At 47.6% G+C, this 26,449-nt stretch overlaps 6 protein-coding genes across 6 annotated transcripts; 4 read left to right on the forward strand and 2 right to left on the reverse strand.

Moving 5' to 3' along the window:
* Positions 1-9,176: 9,176 nt before the first annotated feature.
* FSST1_011949 (glycine hydroxymethyltransferase SHM2) lies at positions 9,177-10,816 on the forward strand (the record flags this gene model as incomplete). Its single annotated transcript, XM_083235130.1, has 4 exons — positions 9,177-9,224; positions 9,287-9,337; positions 9,396-9,760; positions 9,826-10,816. The coding sequence occupies 4 exons, from the start codon at positions 9,177-9,179 to the stop codon at positions 10,814-10,816; spliced, it is 1,455 nt and encodes a 484-aa protein (XP_083081645.1).
* Positions 10,817-12,204: 1,388 nt separating this feature from the next.
* On the reverse strand, positions 12,205-15,714 carry FSST1_011950 (SAGA histone acetyltransferase complex subunit SPT7; the record flags this gene model as incomplete). The annotated part of the gene is made up of 3 exons (XM_083235131.1): positions 12,205-13,395; positions 13,443-14,605; positions 14,655-15,714. The coding sequence occupies 3 exons, from the start codon at positions 15,712-15,714 to the stop codon at positions 12,205-12,207; spliced, it is 3,414 nt and encodes a 1,137-aa protein (XP_083081646.1).
* Positions 15,715-17,322: 1,608 nt separating this feature from the next.
* On the forward strand, positions 17,323-18,045 carry FSST1_011951 (dolichol-linked oligosaccharide pyrophosphatase LLP1; the record flags this gene model as incomplete). The annotated part of the gene is made up of 2 exons (XM_083235132.1): positions 17,323-17,347; positions 17,459-18,045. 2 exons carry the CDS (start codon positions 17,323-17,325, stop codon positions 18,043-18,045), a joined length of 612 nt encoding a protein of 203 aa, XP_083081647.1.
* A 459-nt stretch (positions 18,046-18,504) lies between these two features.
* On the reverse strand, positions 18,505-19,335 carry FSST1_011952 (uncharacterized protein; the record flags this gene model as incomplete). The annotated part of the gene is made up of 1 exon (XM_083235133.1): positions 18,505-19,335. The coding sequence occupies one exon, from the start codon at positions 19,333-19,335 to the stop codon at positions 18,505-18,507; it is 831 nt and encodes a 276-aa protein (XP_083081648.1).
* Positions 19,336-20,153: 818 nt separating this feature from the next.
* Positions 20,154-21,085, forward strand: FSST1_011953 (tubulin-binding prefolding complex subunit PAC10; the record flags this gene model as incomplete). The annotated part of the gene is made up of 6 exons (XM_083235134.1): positions 20,154-20,185; positions 20,254-20,379; positions 20,438-20,591; positions 20,644-20,742; positions 20,796-20,921; positions 20,975-21,085. The coding sequence occupies 6 exons, from the start codon at positions 20,154-20,156 to the stop codon at positions 21,083-21,085; spliced, it is 648 nt and encodes a 215-aa protein (XP_083081649.1).
* A 1,389-nt stretch (positions 21,086-22,474) lies between these two features.
* Positions 22,475-25,748, forward strand: FSST1_011954 (uncharacterized protein; the record flags this gene model as incomplete). Its single annotated transcript, XM_083235135.1, has 2 exons — positions 22,475-22,546; positions 22,605-25,748. 2 exons carry the CDS (start codon positions 22,475-22,477, stop codon positions 25,746-25,748), a joined length of 3,216 nt encoding a protein of 1,071 aa, XP_083081650.1.
* Positions 25,749-26,449: the final 701 nt, after the last annotated feature.

Below are 26,449 nucleotides of genomic sequence, written 5' to 3' on the forward strand. Positions count from 1 at the left end.
TTGCAGGTGAAGAAAGTGAGGAGTACAGACAGGATGTGATGGGATGGGGAGAAAGGACGTGAGAGCAAACCAAACCGATTGATCCAAACTCACCTAACCCACGAGTAGCGGGCATATTAAGCGCACGGCCGGCGTAGAGTGGAATGGGGCATAAAACCCACTCACACTGACTGGACTCTAACACTCGCACGCCCCACACCCAACTCAACGCACGCGCGCTCAAGGTTAACTCACACCTCAGACTCAGACTCTCAGTTTCCGATGCTGTACCCGGCAAATCACACCCTCCACTGGGGCTACGCTACAGGGCCAGGGCAACCTTCACTGGTGGCGGCGGTTTATGTAAAGGCACGTCCCACATGGAGTACGTACCTGCTCTGCCCTGGGTCTTTCCTGGCCGGCCTGCGAGCACCTTGCAGTTCCATTAAGGTAAGGTCTGCCTGTATGAGATAATTATGGAGCATCAAGGTCCCTGTCTTCTACTGCAGTCTGGCATCTGCGACGGATCAGTGGCGCGTTCCGCAAGCTTCAACCGAAGGAGGCATTCAGAGCCTCCGCTCCGCCCCAAGACTCGCGAGCAACTCAACAGCGGTAGTGATCGACGAGTTGAATCAGTTGTAAGATTCTGTTTTTTCTACCATGCTGAAATAATTGTCTTATTTCCTCACTCAAAGTTTCAGTTACCATCCCATCTATTCATCCCGTCTTGTTTTCGTCCAATATATTTTACGCATCCCTCTTCGCTGGTAATGTTATAATTATTCAGCCTCTTGGATCGCGGCTGGCTGCAACACTTTTCGGTGCATTTTGACGCTGATCGCAGAGGGGGGCGGGTGAATAAACGTCATAAAGAGGGTTCAGTGTGAAAAAGGTTACTGTACCCATTAATAACGTTTCGTTTAGTCGAGCTGTCAGGGCGGTAGAGAGTTCTACTCCTGTCCTGTGGCAGAGCTAGAATTTTGGTGTTGTCAGATGTTGCAGCATGCGTGGGACTGACTGACAGAAGGGCTGTCAACAAACATGCCAGCAACTGACAAGAAGCGAGCAAAGTCGCGCACGCACGCACCGATGCTACGGTGGTGTGGTGTTCATCTCGGGGGTGCCAAGCGAAACGATACCGATTAAATCCAGCAACGCACGCACGTCCCCCATCTATGTGGCGCATCTGAAATGTGTGCCAAGATGCTCACCGAGGTACGTACTGTGATAGGTGATGCTGCCCTGTCAGGGTATGACAATTGAGGTTAGGGATGGAGGTGAGACAGCGGCAATAGAGTGAAGGGGTACTCTGTAGAGGGGTTGTAACGACGCAATGGAGACTTCGATCTACATTTGCTGTTCCTAATGGAAACAACTACGGGCAGGACAGTGTTCCTTTCGGATGATACCAAGAAGCGACATGAAGTAGATGATTATAATACCGCTAGACCCTGAAGAAAAGAGTGGTGTATAAAAGATGTCCAATAAGTAGGTAAGCACACACATACGTGATATCATCAAGTACCTGCCTACTATCAGATACAGATAAACGAGAAATAGTGACCAGGAGATATAATGGGGACGAGGAACAAACGAGCTGTGTGACTACGGCACAATCCCCGTTGAGAGATGATGATGATGCACCCGGGAGGAGGCTGGATGACACTGTGGCTCTCCAGATCGAGGCGGTGGTGGCTCGACCAGGAAACAGGAATGGCAAATCTTTTCACCGCTCGCCGGAGTCGCCGCTAAGCTGTTCCGGAAGCCATCCACGTGTTTCGAGCCATTCTCTCTTGTGTGTACAGTCAGCAATCAGAACTACTAAGAACTAAAACAAGCCGAGTCCATGCCATGCTCCGAAACGGCCAGGCCCTTATGAGTGGGATGGGAGTCCATGGGACCTAGGGGAGGGGGGGGGACCATCTCAGAGAAACAAACGAGCAAGCGACCGAGCGGGAAGGGAAAAGGGGGTTCCCGAGGATTTATAGCGCCATTCCATTGCCCTGTCACCTTCTGACGGGAACTTTTACAATGACCTACGCACCTGTCCCCAACCAAGCCAACAGCCAACACAATGTGATGTGACATATGTGCTGAACGGGGAAATCTGGTCTTTTAATTGTTCAACTGGTCACAGCCTACACATACATACTTGTAACCTTGTATCCGAGATTAGGTTCTCTCCGCTGTAGTCTCGTAGGCAAACTTTGTCAAGATGGAGACCGTTACAACAAGACATTGATCCCGATAGATAAGAGCTACAACCAGCCATAGGGCTTCTAGACGGTGTCGACGTCAATTCAAGTCTATGCAGACAGAAAAATTATCAGCTGTGCTCGTCACAACAAGCGAAAGCCAGCGTCACGGGATCTCCTAGGGTCGAAGGAAGAAAAGAAGGCCAATGCGGTCCGTCGTAGGTTCAGCCGCACGCGCAGGGCGGACGTTGCTAAAAAGGGGAACAGTCAAAGTGCTTGGTGCTTGGTGCTTGGGTTAGGTTGGGTTATGCTCCTCTGCCTGGCTGGGCTGGGCGTGCTGGGCTGTCTAGCCCGAAACAATAGGGAACTGGACAGATGTTGTAGAAGCCAATCGGTAGGCGCACAACTTCTCCGCTACCTTTATGTGGTCGGATTAGGTGAGGTGATGCAATTCACTGCAGCACGCTTGTTGGTGTTTGGTGGGCGGTCTGGGGGATGCACCCGAGAAGCGTTGTTGGAACTCCCAAGTTTATTACGTTGGGAGATGAGGTTATAAAGATAAAGAAGGTAAGTAAGAATGGTTGTCAGAGAAGTCTTTCCATCTCATGTTTGTCATTTCGTAGAAGGAGTGAGCTTTCAGTATCAGCCAACCGAGAATGATAGTTGCCGTTCAAAACAGCACTTTTCCGTGTTGTGGGATGGACGATTTTAGTGACCAGCAGAAAACAGAAGGTAGCAAAGAGACTGGCCCAGAGTAGGATAATTAGGTGAGGCTCGTTTATTGGCAAAATGAACCCAGGGTATCTGGGTATCCACGGGTAGCAAAGCAATTCGAGTGATAGGATCAACGATGGGTCCCTGTCTCTGGTCCAGGTCAGGGCTTGTCTCTAGTCCAACTAAGCTGGGGCTGTCTGAGCTTGGCCTGGGCGTGACGATGCAGATGGGGGACGGGAGATGACAAGAAAAGGTGGGACATTCTAACAGTAAGGGGTGAGAGACAGCTCCCCGGGGGCAAGAAGAAGAGGGGGGGGCGTGTATCTTGTAGTTTGCCGGGGGGTTGAAGAGCCAGAAGCCAGAAGCTGTGCAGTGGAGAAAAAATGGGAACAAGAGATGATGATGATGGATGGTGCGTCGGTCAGCCTGCAGTGTTTTTTTTCTTCTTCTCTCGCCTAGGGGAAATGGAATTGAAAAGGCAGGGGTTGGGAGGAACGGTTAGGTAAGACATTCGTAACTATACGTACCTATCAACTAACTCTTTCTTGCAGATCTCAACTGGAGCACACTGCATTCGATGAGTCTGGCAGTTAGAATTAAGGCTTTTGTCAGTGGCTTGGATGTTGTATGGCGGACAGGTACTGTAGTTGATTAGTAGGTATAGTAGTTTTAAAGTTAGAAACCCATAGAGCTTCGACTGCTGACCTAACGAAGACCCCTTATCTGTGTCGTCTGGCAGATGTCCCTCAATATTATTCATTCAAAAATACAAAAGCATATCGCACAGCCGTTAATACCTTTAAAGTTAAATGGTGACTTTGGCCAACAAAGGCTTTGTCTCTCTAGCCAACCGTGCTGAAAATACCCTGAAGCTTAACTTGGGTGCCTGATTTTAGTCAACCACCAAACCTTCTGATATATCATCGTTGGCATCAAAATTCGAAACATTCTACGGATAGGTGATTGATGGGTTGTCTGATATATAGTTTACGATCTCAAGGGTACCCTAGCTCGCGCAGTACCAGGTAAATTTCGATATCGTGGTAATCACACAACCTCATTCATTCTACATACACTTTTAGATATGCGGTGTAACTACATGCCGATTACTACCATGTACATACAATACATATCCAAACAAACCAGATCCCATACTGCATGGGATCATATCGTACTGGGAGCTGCGTGACACGACACACAAAGGTGTTATGATGGTTGAGCATGCATCTCTGTCGATAACATTAGTAGCTGTATGGTAAAATGTCAGACTGCTTATTACCATAACGAGAACTGTCAAAAAATACCAGACTTGAGGCTATTTGGGTACGACTTATAGCACAGCATCCAGTATTAAGTTACATCTTCCTAAGCAAGGCTACATGCATACTCTTTCAATTAAGCAAGCCAGCATATTGGAGCCAGACCCAGCTCTTACTGCCGTTCTCCGAACGTTGTACAGCTACCGTGACAATGATAGTGACACAAGTGCTTTTCGCATGCCATCACGATCTCCTGGGCTGCCCAGATTGAAGAGTGTTCGTCGATGGAGGGATCTACAGTACCTATGTACAAACAGACAGAGACCTTACATGTACTCGTGCAGGGTAGAGTATGCACAGCGCTACAGCCTCCAGCCTCCAGCTCTCGTTCACACCCCCGTAAAGTTGACTTGGAACAGCTCCAGACCAACCCTGCCTGCACTGTGCCGCGCGCACGACACCATTACAACGCTCATCAATGCAGAATATAGTCTGCTACACTTTGCTTTTTTTCTTTCTTTCTTTGTTTTGTTGCCTGCGCTTCGTATTTTGTGAGCCCAATCCCTAGCAGGGCTACCGCGAATTGCACTATATTGGCATGTGTCAGATTTGACACCCAGGATTCTGCGAATATCCCATCACCAGTTCATAATGGAGCATCGCATCGATCACTTGCCATGGCATAAATAAACATCTCGCATGAAGTGAGAGGGAGTCAATTCGCTCCGGCCCGAACCTCCGCAGGCCACTCGTTAACCGGAAATATTGGCCAAGATTGGTTGTGGATGTGGAGCTTTGAACTGGCAGTTGAAGGATTAGGTTCTTGACCGTCCTTGGGGAACCAGAGAGAGAGAAAAGAAAGCAATTGTCATGTCTTCAACAGAAGCTAACGTTTCTAATCACGATCGATTAAAAAGTGACAGCATTTATAGTATAGTCTGGTTCATGGTCATGACTCTAATATTTATCTTATGGCTATATTTACATTGTTGCTCGTTAGTCTGCTCAAGCCCTGCAGGATACGGGGGTAAACTGCAGGGAAACCAGACGAGACCATTTATTTAAGCCGGGTTGCCTAGGATCTATCTTTACATATTAGTGGTATTATCTCTCTCCACCTACAGATCGCGCCAACTACTGTTCTTGGATCAAGCCTCTACCCCTGGTCCTATTTGTCCCCCAACATCTAGTTCCATTCATTTTATAGTCTTGCTATATAGGTATCTGCTCTGAATAGAAGGACTCGAGTGCTCTGAGTCTTTGTCGATGCTGAAGCTTCCTCCGACTGAATTACGTGGACATATCAAAACCAAGCGGTGCTAGATCCGTTTATTACCGACTCTCTTCAAGGATAAGGGGTCCGCTGTGGCTAACGCAAACCTGACGACCCGATGGAATTGTAGGGAATCAATTCCACACGCCAACTACCGGCCCACTACGAAATGAGGGTCTTGCCTGGGTATTCGACACTCTCTGTACATACATAGTAATATGTACGTACCTCCTAATTAGAGTGGACGCCGGGGAGCACTAGCACTAGCATCAGAGCACCTAATCTCTCTTTAACCCTTGAGGTTCAATGAAAGCATGCAGAGTCATGTGATCTCCGCTACAACGAACATGCTGCCAATAGCAGCATCTCACTTACGTTGTTACTATTCGCATCGTAGCCTGGGTACATATATCTGAAACGAACATATTTTTATTTCCACTAATAAATGGTAATATATACCTGAACTTATGTGTGTCAGTTGGCACGCTTGGTTAAACAAGTTCAGCAGAGCCAAGAGAAACCTGACTAAAGGGCAACAACACTTCGTCAGTCATACCAATTCCCAGAACTCAATTCTTCTAGAATGACATTCGACAAGTTTCAGTTTAGCGCAGTCAAATCGCTTGCTATGTCGGGCCACCACCCGCTTGAGACAGTGACAGTTGGTCCCTGGAACAAGACTGTCATTATCCCGTCCTGGATTAGCAGGGTCTCATATTGTCAACTGCTGTGGCATCAAGTGTCAGTCACATTCCGACCACGAATACCAAGTCCTACATAAATATCACGCGCCACAATCAATTGTTACCTGAGCGTCCCTCGAGTCAGGATGAAAGAACTCCCTGGCCGGCTGGCTCCAAGGCAGCCACACACAGCGCAGCACAACCAGAGAAGCCAAACTCCCTTGCCTCACTTGGTCGCACATACACCAAGTGAGAAAGGCATACCGTCCGCCTGTCTCACCTGGAAGTAAAGCCGTCTGGTCACAGTCATGTTGGCTTGGTGCCGTGACCTACAGTCGTGGAACAAACAGTTGCGATTATCCTGAGACTGAGGAGGGGAGCAAGCGTGGTGTGGTGAAACATGAACGCCGGTCCATCTACTCTAAGATTCTGGTATTCGACCTAATTGTGAGTTTCTCTGTTAACAACAAGTAAGTAGCCCTGTTGATGAGCGCTGGTTGGCGCTGATGATTCGGTGGCCAGTCCCGAGTTACACTATCAATTTTGTATATTAAGAGGCATCTGCTGGCACTTGGTTTTCACGAAACTCTAATGATGAACCCAGTGTCGCATGTGGAATTATATGTTGAGTTGTGTCCTTTGCCAAGAACATACAACATCTGACTTCTCATGAGTATAGCGCAACTTTTCTGAACTCTGTCAAGTTTACCAACGAGGCCACAGAGTTGCGCTCACTTATAAAATTATGTTGTAAATCTCATACTATTGAAGAGATCAGGAGCCATCCATGGATAGGATCGAGCATGCTTAGTATTTATTATTTGTGACAGTATCTTCGCAAAGGAAGACAGGGTGGGTGCGCATTTGGATAGCGGCCTAGGCCAACGATCCGAGCAGTAAGTCATGGGCCAAATCACGCTCAAGAAATTCTTTACTGTAGGCATCTCGTTGGTAACTATTCTGCTAGAATGAGGCCATGAAAACTGGAGTTTTGGTTTTATCCAACAAAATTTAATGTAATCACCGTTACATATCTCAACTGGTTACTCTCAAAAAGGGAGATTTACACTTCCAAGCTCGATACATATCACCCCAGTATGACTATCTTGAATAACGAATCAACAAGTAGTCAATTGCACTCTTAGTGCCTCTTCGAGAAGGCAAAAAGATAAGATAGTGTCAAAAGTTGCAAAAAGAGAATGTCGGTGGAGAGGCTCGAACTCTCGACCTTTGGATTACCCTGGTGTTCAACCAAGTCATATCGAATATGAGACCAACGCTCTAACCAACTGAGCCACACCGACACGACTAATCAAGACTGAGTCTGATTTCTTGGTAGCAGGCGGAATGAATTTGAAAACTAAGAGGTGTAGACTGCAAATCTGCCTAGCAGGTTCATACTCGATTACACCAATATCAATCAGCTATGAGATAACAACAACCTCAACCACGCTAACCTGATAAATCAATCGCATGATAACTATTTAAAACGTAAGAGCATTTATAAATAATCTCGAGTCTTAAGCTAAATAGTAGCTTTATTATTTGATGTTATTGCTATGTGGACTGCTGGGTAGTAGAAAATTTAGTCTCCTAAGTAAGGGTACAAAAATAAGTAGTCCAAGAAGTGTGGCCCAAGTAGCATAAACTGGTCTACTAATTTCGTCTCTTATGCTTCCAGTGGCTTACTTTTCTGATACCCTGATGGTGGATACCTAACTTGGAGTCTGTTGTGGCGACGGTTTTCTCAAGTGGGACTTCGGAGAATATCACTATTAAAAAACATGATCGCCATCAACAAATCTGACACGGCAAAAGGAAATGTCGGTGGACCTTTGGATGACCCTGATGTTTGATCAAGTCAAGTCAATCTGAAACCGATGAACTATGAGACCAGCTCTAACCAACTGAGCCACACCGACATCGCTGTGTGAGCTAGTAGCCCAATTCGTAGGCGGAGGGCAAATCTAACAGTCTACAAGAAGAGATTTCTTTTGGCAAACCTGATGAGAATGAGATATCGTGTAGTTGATCTGTGATTATCTGGGTACCATAGAACTGGATAGATCTTGAAACTCTATTCCTTTTGTATCTAGACATTGTCTCTTCACGCGGGCCGCTTCGTGCTGAAGTTTGAGAAACGTGATCGGGTTTTGCGGGAGGTCTCGCCGCGAGCATCACCAAAACATCGGGAGAATTCGCCAAAGTGTAAACGGAGTTTTGTCGTATTTCGGTATTTCATATTATTTCGGTGTTCATAGACATCATGTTTGGATGCTGGATTGACTGCTGATGGAGGTGATTCGGATAGTGAAGGGAATGGCGTAGAGCGCGTTGAGTCACCGGACCACTTACATGGAAGCAAGCAATCATTCGATGTGCAGTGTACCATTGTTACTCTACCATCAGGTATCTCCAGTCAATTGATCTAGCATTATATACGATTCATACGATCGAAACATTAGCCACACTTTATGTAGAATTTGAATCAATTGGACTGAAAGGTTCAAGAGTCATGGCAAAAAAAAAAAAAAAAAAAAAAGAGGCAAAAAAGGAACAAGAAGATCATGTTCCATGAATCGGCCTTCAGGGTAGCACCACTGTCCCAGCTCAATCAATAAGTGGAGATCAAAGACCAATGACGAGCATGGACTCATAGAGTTTTTAGCACGTTCATACAGAACCACCAATGAAAGTACCCCGCACCTCCAAAAATCGCAACCTTGACCCCGCCAACTCACCCTCATTCACCCTTTGAGGCTCAGCCTAAGGTTGGTTCTCGGCACAGGTGAGCTTTTTTACCGCAGCCGCTAGCCTTAGCTCCTCCCTTGTACCTTCTGGTGGCCGTCTTCGGAACCCGTACAGCAACAGAAAGGCAAAATTTTCTTTGGTTGATCACTCCAGGAAAGAGGGACCTTGACAGTCAGCCCAGCCCAGCTACTACTTATTACCTACTTCTATCCATTCCCTCCCACATGCTTTTCCCTTTCCCTCTTCTTCCTTACTTATTCATCCACCTTTAAAGGAACATATCACTTGTTTCTTATCACATATACACCAAACAAATTTCACAATGTCTCCCACAAACGCCGAGTATGCGCTCTCTGAGTCGCACAAGGAGGTAAGCTCCTCTGCCGTCCCCCTCGAGGGAATTGTCAGACCCATTGGCTCACACTTGTTCAGATGCTCGAGAAGTCTCTCCTTGACTCCGACCCCGAGGTCGCCTCCATCATGGTACGTTGTGCTCAATCGAGTGCCTTGAACCACTAGCAGTCACTTACACCCATTACAGAAGGATGAGATCCAGCGCCAGCGCGAGTCCATCGTCCTCATCGCCTCCGAGAACATCACCTCCCGTGCCGTCTTCGATGCCCTTGGTTCCCCCATGTCCAACAAGTACTCTGAGGGCTACCCCGGTGCTCGTTACTATGGTGGCAACCAGCACATCGACCAGATCGAGCTTCTCTGCCAGCGTCGTGCCCTTGAGGCCTTCCACCTCGACTCCGAGAAGTGGGGTGTCAATGTTCAGTGCCTTTCTGGATCTCCCGCCAACCTCCAGGTCTACCAGGCTATCATGCCTCCTCACGGTCGTCTCATGGGTCTTGACCTTCCACACGGTGGCCATCTTAGCCACGGTTACCAGACCCCCGCCAGGAAGTGAGTTTGCAGAGCCAAGTTCAGCCATAATCTAGAATGCACAGTTTGCTAACCACCAACAACAGGATCTCTGCTGTCTCTACTTACTTCGAGACCATGCCCTACCGTGTCGACCTTGACACTGGTATCATTGACTACGACACCCTCCAGAAGAACGCTATCCTCTACCGCCCTAAGGTCCTGGTTGCCGGTACCTCTGCCTACTGCCGTCTCATCGACTACGAGCGCATGCGCAAGATCGCCGACTCCGTCGGTGCCTACCTCGTTGTTGATATGGCTCACATCTCTGGTCTTATCGCCGCTGAGGTTATTCCTACCCCCTTCAAGTACGCCGATATCGTCACCACCACCACCCACAAGTCTCTCCGTGGTCCCCGTGGTGCTATGATCTTCTTCCGCAAGGGTGTCCGCTCCGTCGACGCCAAGACTGGCAAGGAGACCCTCTACGACCTCGAGAACCCCATCAACTTCTCCGTTTTCCCTGGTCACCAGGGTGGTCCTCACAACCACACCATCACTGCTTTGGCTGTTGCTCTGAAGCAGGCTGCCACCCCCGACTTCAAGTCCTACCAGGAGAAGGTTGTTTCCAACGCCAAGACCCTGGAGAACACCTTCAAGGCCCTCGGCCACAAGCTCGTCTCTGACGGCACTGACAGCCACATGGTTCTCATTGACCTTCGCCAGCACAACCTTGACGGTGCCCGTGTTGAGGCTGTCCTTGAGCAGATCAACATTGCTTGCAACAAGAACTCCATCCCTGGTGACAAGTCCGCCCTTACCCCTTGCGGTATCCGTATCGGTACTCCCGCCATGACTTCTCGTGGTTTCGGTGAGAAGGAGTTCGAGCGTGTCGGTAAGTACATCGACGAGGCTATCAAGATCTGCAAGGAGGAGCAGGCTGCTCTCCCCAAGGAGGCCAACAAGCTCAAGGACTTCAAGGCTCGCGTTGCCAGCGGCGAGGTCCAGAAGATCAACGACTTCCGAAAGGAGATTGCTTCTTGGTGCAACGCCTTCCCTCTCCCCGTTGAGGGTTGGCGTCTGGACGCCAGCATCTAATATGCTCGGCATGAGATTCTACTGCTCTTACAAAGGCTATCCATCCCTCAACATGATGTGATGCCTTAGTATTGATACGCATTTAACATGGATGAGGCAAATGGCGAAACGTTCAACAAGCATGCATTTCATCACGGCGCAAATACCTAGTTTTGTTTTTTGGTAAAGGGATTTTATTTCAGATCGGGATATGTGAGCATCCTTCAACAAGATGGATCCGCTGGAAAAAGACGGTGTGGGAGTTGGGTTACATTGTGATATCAAGAAGATCATTTTGTCTTCTCTGACTTTTTCGATATTATATCTATATGGTATGGTATGGAGACAAGCCAGAAACAGTACTCCGTTAGGGGGTAGCAGACAGCTAAAATACAACCACCGGTTAAATGTCTGAAATGACTTCGCTCCTTGCCTCTCTGCACGTACAATCTGAAACTCGGTCTAGACTTTCATCACGTATTTGGATTGGCTTTTCTGAACCGTGGATTATTGTTCAAAGCTTATTACTTTGCCTACATGTTGTGATAGTAAGCACATCGACCGTTTCCGTATTTGCTTCCCAATCGTTTACCCCATTCCTACCCCAACAATCCAACACCGACCATCTCATCCATCACAGTTCGTCTTCCCATTCATCCATCACATCGCGTCTAAAGAAAATAAGAAAAACAATAACGATAGGGCAACCCGTATATACGAAGCACAACAGCCTTCCAGAATCCGTCCCAATGGTCGGATAGACAAGCTTTTAACCCATCAACTGATTGTGCCCCCATTCCATATTACCAATCCCGTGAGAGCCCTTCCGTACGCCGGCTAATCATTGTGAAAGCCATTCCACCACATGCCTGTCTGCTTTTGATTTGTCCAAACCAACCCACCATGAACAAGTCCGTTCGCATGTTACACCGCGTTGGAGACTGATGTAGTCGAGTAGAGCGGTCTTGATATGTCGTGTATCGTGCGTGCAAACGCTGTGGCTACCCAGAGCTCCAAGATGAGGAAGAAGGACGAGCCAGGAACGCCGTGAATAGATGGTTTATTGAGTGATTACTCATATGCAAAGTAGAGGGGCAGGAAAAAACAAAACAAAAACCAAAGACCATCTGCCGCGGCCATTGCAAAGAGTTCGCGGGGGTATGAGAAAAGACGAAAGGATTTCGAGTATAGATGTAAGAAAAAAAAAGCAATACACGATTTATATGAATATGAAAGCTCCCAAGACACGGCTTGAGGTTTCCTGAGATTGGTTGTCGTTTCCAGGCAAAGCATTGAGCGAAACCGCTGTCAACATAAGTGCATGGCTTATTCAATTGATGGGAACGAGGCCCTGTAATGGTTATCCACCAAATTCGTATGTAACGGCATTACCAGAAACATTGCTTGGCCTACTGAGCGATGCTTTCTGGGCTCATCATGCCGATGGTGTCGTCCTTGTCAGTTTGGCTAGCGTTACCCTGGCTTTGCATGCTATCTCGCCGTTCCATACTAGGCGCCAGAGCAATGATTGCAGGATTGGGTACTGGGCCAGTCGTGCTGGTCATGGACTTCTTCTTGCCAGGTGGAGCATTGGCCCCCTTTTCGGGTGACGCGTTCGCGTTTGCTCTGGCCTCAGCAGCAGCAGCGTCCATCTTCTTTTTCTTCTTTGCAAGCGCCAACTGCTCCTTGGGAGAACGCTTTTGAGCGGTAACAATCTTTCCGCTGGCCCCCAAGCGAGGACGGGGCTTCTTTTGTTTTGTAGGCAGGTCTTCGTCCTCCACAAGGGGCTGATCGCCATTAGCGTGCAGCTTAGCCAGGAAGAAGTTCTTGACCAGGCCAACTTGCTCCTGGATGTTCTCCTTGGTAACTGGATCCGAAACTTGCAGGGGCTCGAAAAGGTCAGTGGCTGCTTCACCAGTCGTCTGTGTCTGCATCTGGTGGATATTGCGGACTCGAGTTTGCAGAAGATGCAAGGGCACAGAGATCATATCAAGTCCCATCTCCTTATCTAGACCCAGAGCTCGGAAACCAAAGAAGTCTTCGCCAAGGTCTTCAGCAAAGTCACCGCTCACGAATTGCTCACTGCCATCCTTGAAAGCTCCCACTCCATCGACTCCAGCGTCTTGGGATAGAGCGGGTCGCAATAGATCGGTGAGATGCAGCTTCATTCGTTCGTGCAGACCACCAAGCTTGGCACCAAGTCGATCGATGTCATCCTTGGCGTACAGTTCCAGTGAGCTGATGTCATGCCCGTTCTCATCCAAGGTGTGGAGGATAACTTCTTCGGGAGTAAATCTGGGCTGGAATCTAGACCCTTCGGCATTTGTGGGTGCCGCCTTCTTTTCGGATTCGTTGTATACGTTGAAAGTTCGAACCAGCTTTTGGAAATAATCGGCCGCAATACCTGTGAAGGCATCCATGGCCGAAGGTTGAAGCTCTTCAAATCCAGTGTGATATAGTACCTTGGCAATAGACCGTTTGAGAGCGTCTTGGCACGCTTCGGCTGCCATTACAGGACCATCGTCAGAAATGAAATGAGGTTCAATATCCTGCTCCACGAAAGGATCGGAATTTGACTTGGGGAATTGGTTTGTGTACACCTAATTGCGTCAGTACATATTTGCCTCGAATTCGCGTGCCCTCTTACCTGAGTTTGAACTTGCATTTGCTTGATGACCGAGATTCTGGTTGCAAGTTTCCTAGTCTCTTGTATCTGATGTATGTTTTCATCCATCTTCTTTGCGAAACGACCGGGTGGTGCTACAAACGTTCCGGATGGTACCAGTCGAAGGAACTCCTCGTGTTGGTTGATGACCTGTCCTTCATTGTCTTCAACCCATTGGAGCTTTGGGTGAATATCAGGAATGTTGCTCAGAGTGTCGTAATAATCAGGGATCACCTTGGCAGCCTCTTCTTCAATCTCCTCTGCCAAAGTCTCCGTTGGTTTCACTGCTGGATCGTCCGAGGCAACAGTTGTTGAATTCGTCAGAGTGTGCGTGATGATACCCTCTGCTTCTGCCTCTCGCTGCCGTTTTAGAAACCGGCGCATGCCAGCTTTTGTTCGAACAAGAGCAGGAGCTTCGGTGTTGAATTTGTTGTCCTTGAAGAGTTGAAATCGCTCCTTGGCCACTAGTGCTCGATCCTTCTTCGTGGTTTGTTTCCAGACCTTATACTCTTCGTCTTCAAAAGCCTGCTCAGCAGCTTCACCAAACGCTGAGTTGAGTGCCAAGCCATTGATGCTAGGCCCATCGATATCCATGGCGTCAGCATTGCTTCCGATACCAGAATGACCGTTGAGACCCAATGGTGTAGTCGATCCTCCAATAGGTGGAGTTCCAAAGCCATTGCTTCCATCCACCTCAGAGCCTTCACGAACTTTCCCCAAGAGTCCGTTGACTTGTAATATTGGCTTCTGGTCGATTGCTGGCGTGTCCTCCTTTTGGTCGTTGGGCGCCTTCCGCGCTTTACTTGTGCCCTTTGCGCCAGCTTTACGACCCCGTGAAGACATTATGGGTTCATCATCAGAATCTTCGCCACCGTCATCTTCTCCTCCATTCTGCTTCCGCCTTTCTTCAGCTTCGACTTCGGCTCGAGAACGGATAGCAAGATCAGGGATGAGCGGAATGAGCTTCTCTGCCTCTTTCCTCATCCCGTTTGCCATACGTCGCAGGGGGTGATTCATGTCCTCGTTATACCTGAGGCAATTGTCCCATATCAAGTTAAGATCTACAACAAAATCCGTCTTGGACTTGTAAGTTAGACTCTTCAGCTTCTTCGTCATAGTACCGAGATCCATGGGGTTTTGAATGACTGAACAAGGTTAGTCTAACAGCGATATGATACGTTCCTGGTATCTTACGGTTGTAATAGTTGGGGGCGTCCCTCTTGTTGACTCTTGTCAAGAAGGGGGTGGAATATTCGGTATGCGCCTTGAGCTCTGTCAAGACTTTTTCCAAAGCTTCGTACAATTCCTCTTGATTCACGTTTTCCTCGCTGGCCCATTTGCTCCTATTTTTGCGGACCTCGTTCATCAAAAGTCGAAGCTCAGCGTCAGAGGCGCGGACTTGGTCTCGCTTCATGTCAATGCGGGCGATGAGATGCTTCAAGGTCAGACTGGAAGCACCGAGATTTGCACTACTCAGGGTTCCCTGGTTGGGAGCGGCGTTATGGGTGTTACTTGGATGGTGGTTGTGGTCCATTTCGGCTTGCAGCTGCTTCTCAGAATCTTCGAGTTGCTGTTGTTCGAGCATAGCTGCGCGGTCATTTTCCAGGGTGTGAAAGATAGTATGGAAACTCCTTCGAGCAGCAGCTTCAGTCGCTGTACGAGCCTCCTCAAGTTTCTTGATGGAATCCTCGCCATTTTTGTCCTTGGGATGCGAGCCGTCTTGATCCTTGGATTTATCACCGTGTTTCCCTGGTGATGTCACTGAATGAACAGGCGAGCTCCCTGATTTGGATGGTGAGAGTAATGTATTGGCAGGGGCGATTTTGGGCGCCGGCTGTGATGGTTCATCGTCGTCGTCATCATCATCGTCGTCGTAGTCGTCTTCATCGATGGTGCGCTTCGCTTTCTTTAGGGGTGGTTCTTTAATGGGCTCGTGGTCGGTTGTGGGAGGGATAATGTTGGCGGGAGGGGGCGGAGAACGTCTAAGAGCGGCGATCGCGGGATAATTGTATGAACCATCTTCGGAAAACAGCAGCGCGACCTTATCCTCGGTCTGGCGATACAAATCCGCGAATAGGGCGCGTCGATTCTCGTCCTCGATATCAGGCTGTGCCTCAGGCATCAGCACACTTGAATTATCAATGGGAGTCTGAGTGCGCGCAGGGACATCATCAAGATGTGCTAGACTTCTATTGCTGTTTGTATGTTGTAAGTGAGGAGGATGCCAGGCGGACTGGCCGTTTGTGATGGACATGATGGGTCCAGGGCGATGATAGCGACAACGGGGCGCGAGTCGCCATGCGCAACAAGATGCGCTCGCGTGCGGCGGGACCGAGGGCGATTGCAGAGCTCAAGATCGCATGGGATGAACGGCAAGTATCGACAGAGATGGCAGACAAAAATTGGCGAATAACAGATACGCGGAAGGTTGTGTTTTGATGGATCGCAATCTGTAGTTTTGTCGTCTGTTCAAGAGGTGAGGTTGAGGATTTGGGGGGTGCCTTGTAAGGTACCTTTCCCGAAGCGGAGACTTTCCTTGAGTGATCTGGCTGCTGGCGCGCGCTGAGCCGACTCGTGGGGGGAATCTCGCGGGGAGAGAGGTTGCGGGTACAGCTACTTCGGCCTAAGAATGTCAAATTGTAGGGGGTCAGAACAGGGAAGCCACACTTGAATTTGGCTGATGAAGCTGATGTCGTTATTTGATTCTTTGGAAAATGTGATATTGTCTTTTTCCTGATCAATCCTCCCTTAGGTCGGTGTTTGACATAGATCCGGGGCTCAATATGTTACTGCCCATGTATTTTATACAAGAGGGACCCAAGTTTAATGACGACCAGGTAACCTTTGTCAGCAGATCACGTGCAGCATCACGGCTGTAAAGAGGGAGAACAAAGACCACGAAATTAAGAGTTACTAGAAGAACCATATACGTGTAATCTATATAAAAAAACCAATTACCAAGCAGTACCTGGAAATATTTTAGAGTTGTATCGATGGAGGTTGTTTCGTACCAGGAGCGGAAAAAGCCAGCCAGTACTACATAAGTTAGATCGCCTTCACTGGTCAAAGCCGTTTGCCTTTGTGGTAGCTGGCAAAAAGACAGACTGATGTACAGAAGGGATTGTCGAATCAGGCAAACAGTACCTCAACTATGTAGGTAGATTTATGCATGCATTTGTTTATGTTTGCACACCAAGTTTCAATGCCATCCATCTATGTACCTGCTTGGCTCGTCCAACACCGAGCATCTGTAGATAGGTAAGTACAGCATATCCTGAACTCCACTATCAGAATCAAGAGCAAACGCCATCTCTTTAGAAGACCCCCCAGGGATAATCTCTAGCCAGTGATACACAAGATCGTTAGGGGATATGAGGGGCACCTGTGCCTGAGTCTGTGCCTGCATCACGCAAGTCTAGAACGGGGGACCCATGAGATCACCAGCGCCAAATAGAAGAGTATCAGAGTGGACGCCAAACTGTCCACCAGCTACTGCGCCTGGGGTCTGGGGCTGCATGAGCGGTGCCCACGTTGTCCACCCTCTTTCCAGTTCTATAGGTTGATAAGCGAATCGTAGCCCCTGTCGTGTTCACGAATGCACCGCCACTTTCGCAAACGAATCAAGCCACAAGGACAATAGTCGTCACTTTGGAGCTCCACGGTTTCATTTTCTCTGCCTGCTTCGCTTCAGCTCTAAAACTCCCAGCCTCATCACCTTACACATATAGCTCAGGACCTGTCCTGCCATAGCAAGCTTCAGAAAAACCTCGGAAGTAATATTGAACAGGAGTTATAACCTCTGGGATACCTCTTATTCCTAAAAAGAACGCACCTGGTCCTTGCTCCACAGCTGCTCTTCATCATGAGAATACGACTCCCAGTTGCAGGTACGTCATTGCGTTGTGCCCGTCTCGATTGAGGGCCGGGAGTGGGTTCTCGTTCAGCTCCATGATGGACACATATTGCCATACCATGAGTGATATTGACTACTGTTCCAGGCGCCTTCCTGGTCTTGCTGCTCATCGCTGCCTATGCTGGCCTAACTTCGATACAGCTTGGTCAATATGTCAATGACAAAGTGCTTCACTTCATCACCTTTTTCATACTCACCGTCGTGTTCTACTGGATTTTCGACACCAACAGACGGCGAGTCATGAATATGACCCTGGTGATCTGTACAATCATCCTTGGCGTTGGTTCTGAATTCGTTCAGAGTTTTCTCGACAATGGCCGGGAATTTGACTTGTACGACATCGTTGCGAATCTGATAGGAAGCTTGCTCGGTGTCGGTCTATGCTCGTGGTACCACAAGCGTATGCTTGAGCGCAAGCGACGCAGGCGGTACAGTGCCGTCCCTGGTGAGGATCAAGGCGACGTCGAGCTTGGTGAAGGCCACGAATCTGGTGTGGTGGAAGGAGCGACTCGGTCTCGTACTCTGGAAGAAGAGGTTGACAATTGGGACGAGAACCAGATCGACGATGATTGGGACGAGGAAGAAACTCACGATGTTCCAACCAACACCCACGCGTTGGACGATAGTGCCGATATCGGGGATTTGGCAGACACCAAGAAACGAATGGATTAAGGCGATCCTGGGACCTAGTTCTGGTTCTGCAGGTATGCTTTAGTACGACTTATGACTATATGGTTCTGTATAATTTTATGTTCAACTCGATACATGCCATTTCCCTACCTTGATGGAAAGTGACGGTATTATCAGCTGTCGCAGACAGCAAAATTCTATTACACACTGGAAATGGTATCAATTCAAGGACCACTTCGACAAACTTCTCTTGTTCTGATTATAGTATCTATGATATATCAAGCAAGCCACATTGCTATCCTTGAACACCCCGTGGTCCCATATCTGTATCAGAAGATGGCTAGCCACTGGTCTCTTCAGCTTTTTGGTGCTTCTATGAAACTTTTCGGTTCGTAACTATCCTCATCCGTTCAGAAGCATCTGTTAGCACGGACCAAAACCTTGGCGAACCTGGTTACCATCTTCCTGCGTGGGCTGTCTCAAATGCGTGTTTGGAGAAGTCTAATCGAGCGACTGCCTCTCGGAAGATAAGGGCCAAGGTGGTCCGGCATTAAAGGCGAGGATCGACGAAGAAGGCGGAGTCGAACAGCAATAATCTGAGCCGATACTACTTGGACCGGAGTTATATGACCTTTCAGGATATATGTCATTTGCTTGATAACAGTCTGAAGAAGCCGTATATCTCTCGTTCTGCTCATCAGGAGCAAATGTCGCCACCATCTCCTGGTATGTTTGAGGAGGAGAAGAATTTGTGCCTTCTACCAGCCAAGACGGCAAGAAAGACTTTGAGGGCTCCTCTTCTAATATATCAGGAATAGACGATGCTATAAGCTCCTGGTATGTTAGATGAGGAGGAGGAGGAGGAGGAGGAGGAGGAGGAGGAGGAGGAGACGTAGTTTTTTCTGCGGGAGAAGGCGAGGAAGATGTAGGGTCCGTTTCTAGGTGAGGGCGACCATCACCGATAGCTCCGTACGGGTGAGGGCGTCTAACGTATTTCTGAGGACCTAGTTCCTGAGCAGTTTCGAGAATCAGGTTCCATGTGTATTGTTGAGCAGAGTTATATTGTGCAGGACATCTCGAGGTGAAGCCAGACATGAGGGGCTCAATCACCTCCGCTATCAGCCAGTGTAAGTGATCAGGGAATTGGGAAAAGACCTCCTCCCAACCAGGCTGTATTATTGAGAACCCTGATTTCCAAAAATCCACGGCCCCTTCGTATGAGATAGAAATACCAAACACAACCTCGAATAGTTCCTTATCATCGTGTCGGGAGTAGACACCCTGCTCCTCATGGAAGGCCGAGGGCCTCTCTTGTTGCTCGTATACTCGCATTGCGTTGATCTAGAATAAGAATTTGCGATCAGCAGTCGTTGGTCGATAAAGGATGTCCGTGTAAAAGTAAATAGCAAGAACAGTGGCCTGAACATTCGGTTTTATATTTATGTATTTTCCTTTTAGCTTTCATCTTAACCCCTCTCATTTTACTCACGGTTCATCTGCGCAAGTAAGATAAACCCATAAAGTTCTATAATAAAGTCATTATCTCAGAGTGGCTAAGTAACAAGCCATGGAGGAAAAGTGAAAACCATTATAACTATAACCCGAAGTTGTCTGGGTAGATAGTACATGTTTGAGCTCCTCGTTACGAACCTATGGCTGACGACAATTTTGTAGCCTTTCTCTACTCGTAATATGGGGTCAAATCCCAAACAACGTAATTGGAGAAAAATCTGCATAAGATAGATCTTATAGGTTAGCGCTCGAAAAGCTCGAAAAGCTCGAAAATTATAGATATCGTCTTGGCATTGGTGTGAGAGAGGTACTCCAGAAGATATTTGGCCCGTCAATAGGTAGCTATCTATTATACCAGATCTCAAAACTAGGCAGGTTATTGTAGTGATATCCCGTTGGATTCATACTCATGAGACAATCTTGTAACCATTTTTGAAAGAAATCGTTGATTGTTGTGCCGGCTATTATTGTACAATTCAAGGTGAATGCCCCCCACCTTCACCGCTCACCGAAGCTAGGTGAGGAGGGATGCGAGACCCCACTGACGAAATGCCACCCAGTCGCAAAACCCGACCACGCCTAGCAGCTTCAAGACAGCAGGTACCTCATCTTGTTCTCGAAAGTACAACACAGATAAGATGGCGTCAAAAGGAAAGGAAACAGCGACAAGGTAAGCTCAAGAAGCATTCTATCCGCCTCCCAGTGCAATAAAAATAAGCAGAAACTGACACCAAATAGTGAAGATGCTACACCTACCAATCCGCGGGGCATCCCCTATGCCCCGTTCGTGGATAAGGTCGAGGACTATGTCACCACCCGAGACGATGTCGAGCCTACTCTGCGCAGCTTTCAAGAAATGATATCGTGAGTTACCATCCGGCCTTGGAGACAACATAAGCCCTGGCAAGCTCGCTCGGTGCAGCTTGAGATATAGGATTGGCGCTGACCGAGCATGGCGGGGTAGGAAATACCAATTCATGGAGATGAACTTGCAGAAGCGAATGGGCGGCCTCAAGGAAAAGATTCCTGACATCCAAAAGACGCTCGACTCAGTCAAGTTTCTCAAGCTAAGAAAGGTACACACATGCGGCGCCTGCGCAAGCATTGCGATACTGATTCGAGGCATAGGACGATGATGAGGCGATAGAAACAACATTCGAACTTAACGACACTCTATACTCAAAGGCGAAGATTCCTGCGACTGAGGAGGTTTATATCTGGCTAGGAGTAAAACAGCCGCTTCCCAAAATTGTCAGCATGGAGCTGACTTTGCTTTTCAGGCCAACGTGATGCTCTCATACCCCATAGACGAGGCAGAGACACTATTGAGTTCCAAGCTCTCAACGGCAAAGACAAGCTTGTCAAACTGCGAAGAGGACCTCGATTTCCTCCGCGAGCAAATCACAGTACGTTCCCAGAGCTCCAGACACTATCTTGAACTGTCACTAACCATGCATAGACCATGGAGGTCGCCGTGGCTAGAGTTTACAACTGGGAGGTGGTGCAGAAGCGAAAGGACAAGGCGGTTGAGGAGGAAGAGAATAAGAAGGTCAAGTCACAAGGTGACTAATCCCTAATCCATGTACTATGGCATGCTGTCCTATGTGTCTATGAAATGACGAAATATCTAAAAAGTAGGAGCAAAAATGGGAAAAGTACAATGCCTTTTGACGAACCCGTAATGTGCTGGGCGAGGATGTATCTATCTACACTTGGAGCTCGAAACAGCTGGGTTTAATGGTTGATAATGGTAAAATGTAGCTTCGTTTAAGTACAAAAATAAAGAAAGTACCGCATTTCTAACTATTAGGTTCTGCAATGCGATCAAATTATCTGTACCTTAGTAGGTAGATTCCATAGCAGGTAGGTTAGTAGTACGGTACAGTGGCCGTGCAAAAGTCCCGGCATAACCCCTAAATCTCCACCAAGAACCACTACTTTTATCATTTAATTAAAAATACTTATAAAATAGATAAGAATATAGAAACACCTCTATAGTATTATTTAACTATTAAAGCTTTATATAGGATTTTCTAAGAATTTTATAAAAGCTTAATTAGCTTAAAATAAAGGGGTTTAAAATCTAGATTTCTTTTAGCCATAAGTCTAGTATAAATCTAGGATAAAAATCTAACCCTCTATTTTTAAATATTTACTATAAGAGATTAATAGGCCTTAAGTTATTAAATCTTATATATAGTAGATTTAAGTAATATAATAAGTTAAGAAAAAATACCATATAAATCTAGCTATTTTATAAGTATTTTTAATTAAAGGTTAAAAGTAGTGATTTTTGGTGGTAATTTGAGGGTTGTGTCGGGACTTTTGCACGGAACTGTACCTACCTACCTAGCCGGATGAGGGGGGGTTTAGAGCAGAGCCGATTTTTAACATAAAGAGGTCAGACTTTAGGGAAGGCATTATCATAGCAGATAGCAGATTTTACAATAGACAGTTAATTAATAGATCTAATATAATAATAATAGTCTAAAGGCCTATTAATCTATTCCTTCCTAAAATCTTATATATAATATATAACGAGATCAAAGGTATACCTGAAAAATCAATAAGAGGTAAAAACACTCTGCCTTTAGTCTATAGCAATCGTGACCTAGATAGACCCCCCTTCCTCCCGCTTAGTAGTCATGCCTGCCCGGAGAGATGTCCATGTTAAACCGTAGGCCACTGAGCTAAAAGTTATAGCGCGCGATTCGCTATGTTACAGTGGTTTTTTTAGGTCTTATATCGCCGGTTCAACAAGACCTATGGACCCCGGACTGGCTGGACGCTAATTGAAACTAAGCCCGATAATGCGATAAACTCAATTAGTGCATGCAAAATACTTGGTGGACAACAACCAGTTACACGTCACTGCGAACTATTTCGCGACCATCACCTATTTCTTTACGAATATCTTCCTATTAAGCCATTGCGCTAGCCTAGGAGATATGTGGGAGAGATGCTGAGAAGTGTAACCCGGGAGCTGAGGCGAGGATGGCGGGTGACGCAGCATGTGGTGACCCAAGCCAGGGTAAGTTTTCGAGGTCAATCACAGGATCCTGAAGCTCACAACTACGTTTTCTTCCCAGACCACCGACTACTCAATCTCTTTCCACTCTCGTCGGTTATCTTCCACATTCGATAGCATTGAATCTGCGATACTCGAGCGCGGCCAAAGTCACAATGGCTCACCATCCAAGGCCGAGCTCAGGTCTGAGCTAAGAAAACAGTTAAAACGAGACCGGGATTGTGGAAATACCACCGAGCAAGAATTCGATGAGATTGAAGCCGCGATACTGCAGCGCCGCATGGAAGCCTATCGAGCATCATTGAACCCCGACTTCAAGCCGAATTTGGGCAACGAACGACATGACGAAGGCAAAGGCAAAGAACAACTAGGATTTCCGTCGAACTACCTACGCACCCGAATCGAGCGGAAACTAAAGATGCAAAAAGGATGGGCGGACCAAAGTCCTGCCACTTTACTTCGCAGGTATCTTGCTACAGATGATCCGGAACCAGGTCTACAAAAAAGCATCGCCACTATTCGAAGTATGCGACTCCCCATCATCTTAATGCAGATACATATTCGACGACAAGTAGCAGCCGATCCGATAGGCATGAAGGAAATCGCCGAGGCTCTACCCTCAGAAGAGCAATGGCAGCGCTTGATGGGCATACTGGATTACAACGGACATACACAAGAATGTCTGAGCCAATACGTCGACATACTCTTCGCCAAGACTGATGAAGAACGATGCCAGATATTTATGACAGACTCCAATGCGAAACCTGTCTTCATTTTTGGCTATCTTCTAAGGCTGGGATCGGGCATCAGTCAAGTCTCAACGTTGGACAATATGTTAGAATATTTTAAGACGAGACTGAGGACCACAGCGGAAAAGAAACGAGCTACGAACATGAGATCTTATATCGAGGGACGTGCGCGGAGTCAAATGCAAAGGCTCTCAACACAAGAGGTTACGGAAAACATGGAACGACTTGCTTTCCACTGTCGTCGCATAGAGCCGAGACGCTTGGTTGCTCTTGCTGAAATAATCACAGACTTTATTGTAGATCTCGGAGCCAATTCCCATAGCTCTTCAGATTTGTTCACGACTGATGAGATTCCGGCAGAAACATACCATGCGCAATGCAAGTTTTTCAACGCCGCGCTTAGTGCCATCGCCTCTCGTATGGGATCTGGGGCAGAGCACAAGGCAATACCCTATACATACATCTGGGCGGCTCAGCGTGTGCTTTTGGCGATGTCTGATAACCTTACACAACCCTTGGCGGTGGACAGAAGTGGGTTTCAAGCTATAAGAGCTGTTCTGGCTGGGATGCCTAAAAATAGGGATGAAATGCATGCTGCGTCTCGACACTCAAAGTCGTGGCCTCCATATTTAACACCGACAGATGGTATTGATGAAGCCATGGATGTTGAGGAAAGTTGGTCCCGTGTCGTTCGGGCAGGGATGATGATGCAGGAAGCAGGATTCCCCAAACAGGAGGTTGACGATGTCATCGACATTCTGTATGGCTTGGCTCCCGATGGTAGCCCTACAATCCAGCAGCGAATGCAGATCAACTCAGATCGGAAGATGTCAGCTTGGGCAGCATCTATCAGGGCGACGCGGAACTCTCATGAAGCATGGCAGAGGTTTAGGAACCCTCCAGAACCTGGTATGAAACCCGGAGTACTCGAATATGCAGCTATGTTTCAAAGGTTATATGCCAGAGAAGCCGATCCTCAACGAGGCACGTTGCCCGGAGACAACCATCTTAATCATCCGATGAACGAAGAAACAAATTTAACCGAGTTGGAAAAGCTGCGGTTACAGCCTCCGACACCAGGAGAACTCTATGGCATGATGAGAGAAGAAGGTATTCGGCCGGATGAACAGTGCCTGCGCATATTGGTATCTAATGCTGAGAACGTTGCGGAGGCTCATCGGTATTTAGAGGATGGCAGCACTGGTCGAAAGAACTATGCTGAATTGACAACGGCCTTCCCTTCAACCAAATCGCTGAAGAGAACTCCCTTACCGCTGTTTTCAGCATATATGGAATGCCTGTCCAAGATCCCGAATCTTGGTGGCAGAAATCTGCTACGTGCCGTCCGGCTCGCCGAGCGTCGCCTCAGCGGTAAGAATGCCAATTGGTCATCCTTTGTATGGGCGCCTATCTTAAAACACCTTGGGCAGCACCATGGCCGCTTACGGCTCACTCTCGAGGCACAGCTCCGCCTGTTGTTATATGTCATGGACCATATCGATGCTGAAAAGTCCATGAATCTAGCCATTGTTGACCAACTTGGCAAGACCTTACGCAAGATCTTGCGACGGGAGGTGGAGACGCTGGCAGCGACTCTACCGATGGGAAATGCGGACAAGAACTCATTCGCGCATCATTACGAAATACAGGCCACAGAGGCTGGCAAGAACAACAAGTACGCTAGAAACGCACAAGAACTGACAGCATTATCAATGTTTCAAATCATCGGCGAACGGATGAGGGGTCTGTTCTATTCAGTGGTTGTAAAAGAGAGACAAAGATCACGCCCAGAAGATAGCCTACACGTGTCACATGTGGACATGATGCGAGCGCGGAGAGATCCGGTAATGCCATCTGTCGCTCACAATTTGATGCTGGCACTGGCATTTGCAGGACAAATCAGGGCGATATCGGATTTGATGAAATGGCTGATTCAGGAATGGAGCTCGCCAGTTCTACAAGGTGAGATACAGAACATGGGAGAGCTGCCGCAGGAATTGGACATGATTGAGACACTGTGTGCGTTCCGAGCGTTCGCGGAACCCTTGGTCAGACCCCGAAAGGTCGAGCAAGTCATGCATGGTGTAACAGAGAATGGAGTCTGGGAGTGGCCGGATGACTCGGTCGTGGAAAAGTACATCGAAAGCCACGGGAACGGTGTTAAGGAGTTGAGAGACGTTGTGATTTGGGCCCGCGATCGATTTCTCTATCACAGGAATAACAGGATCACTGATGTTCATGATCTCAACCTGGATTGGACAAGGACGCAACAAAAGAATTTGAGAGAACAGCTTGATGCCGTTAATGATTTAAGAAGAAAGGTATTTGCGACGGACCATGACGAATTGATGGAAGACGACGAGGAAGACGACGAGGCAAATGAGGCGGTTGAAATGATGGAATGTGAAGAGGCAGAAGAAAGGGAAGACAAAGCAGTCAGAGGCCGGGAGGCGTAGCGGATTGGACGCAGGGGTCTAACTCATGGATTATTGTTGAAGGTTCTGATGTATTTTGAGCATAGAAAAAGCATAACTGGCAGCATTTAGACGCGGCGGCGCTTAGTGTACGCTGTATAGGTACCCTTGTACAGATATTTGTACTACCTCTACACAAATAAGGGCGTTTGGTAGTTGAAACAATAGTAGAACAAAGAGTAATGTAAATTAAAGAAAAGGGATCTATCTCTTTTGTAGGTAGTTTGGGGCTAAGATCTAAGCCACGGTCTGTTGATGCGGTCAAAGTAACTGAGTTACTAATGATGGGCGGCTATTGTCAAATGATGTTGAGATCCAAGACGACGGTTTTGGAGGGAGTCTATTCTTAACTAGCCAGTCAAGGAATAAGAGTCAAAGGGGAAATTAAAAGGGCTGATCTGGTCTAGAACTCAGAGACCGTCGATGGGTCGACTAGATCCAAATACGGCATGACCTCGACCATGATCATGACCTTGTCAATCTCCCGTTATCAAGCCAAGGCAAAGCAAGGCCAGAAATGAGGGCATCACGAACCCCCCTGTAAAGCACTAAAATGTTATACTACAGGCCGCAGGTCGGTTCAGTGGAGAGAGCACGATTGGCAGCTGAACCCAGTAAGGCCGGGCCGTAGTGGAGTTAGTGAACCAATGGGAACAAGCCGCGCATAGACTGTTGAAACAGAG

The sequence above is a fragment of the Fusarium sambucinum genome, chromosome III, assembly GCF_050947815.1.
Source record: "Fusarium sambucinum isolate potato_lamoka chromosome III, whole genome shotgun sequence".
Lineage (NCBI taxonomy): Eukaryota > Fungi > Ascomycota > Sordariomycetes > Hypocreales > Nectriaceae > Fusarium > Fusarium sambucinum.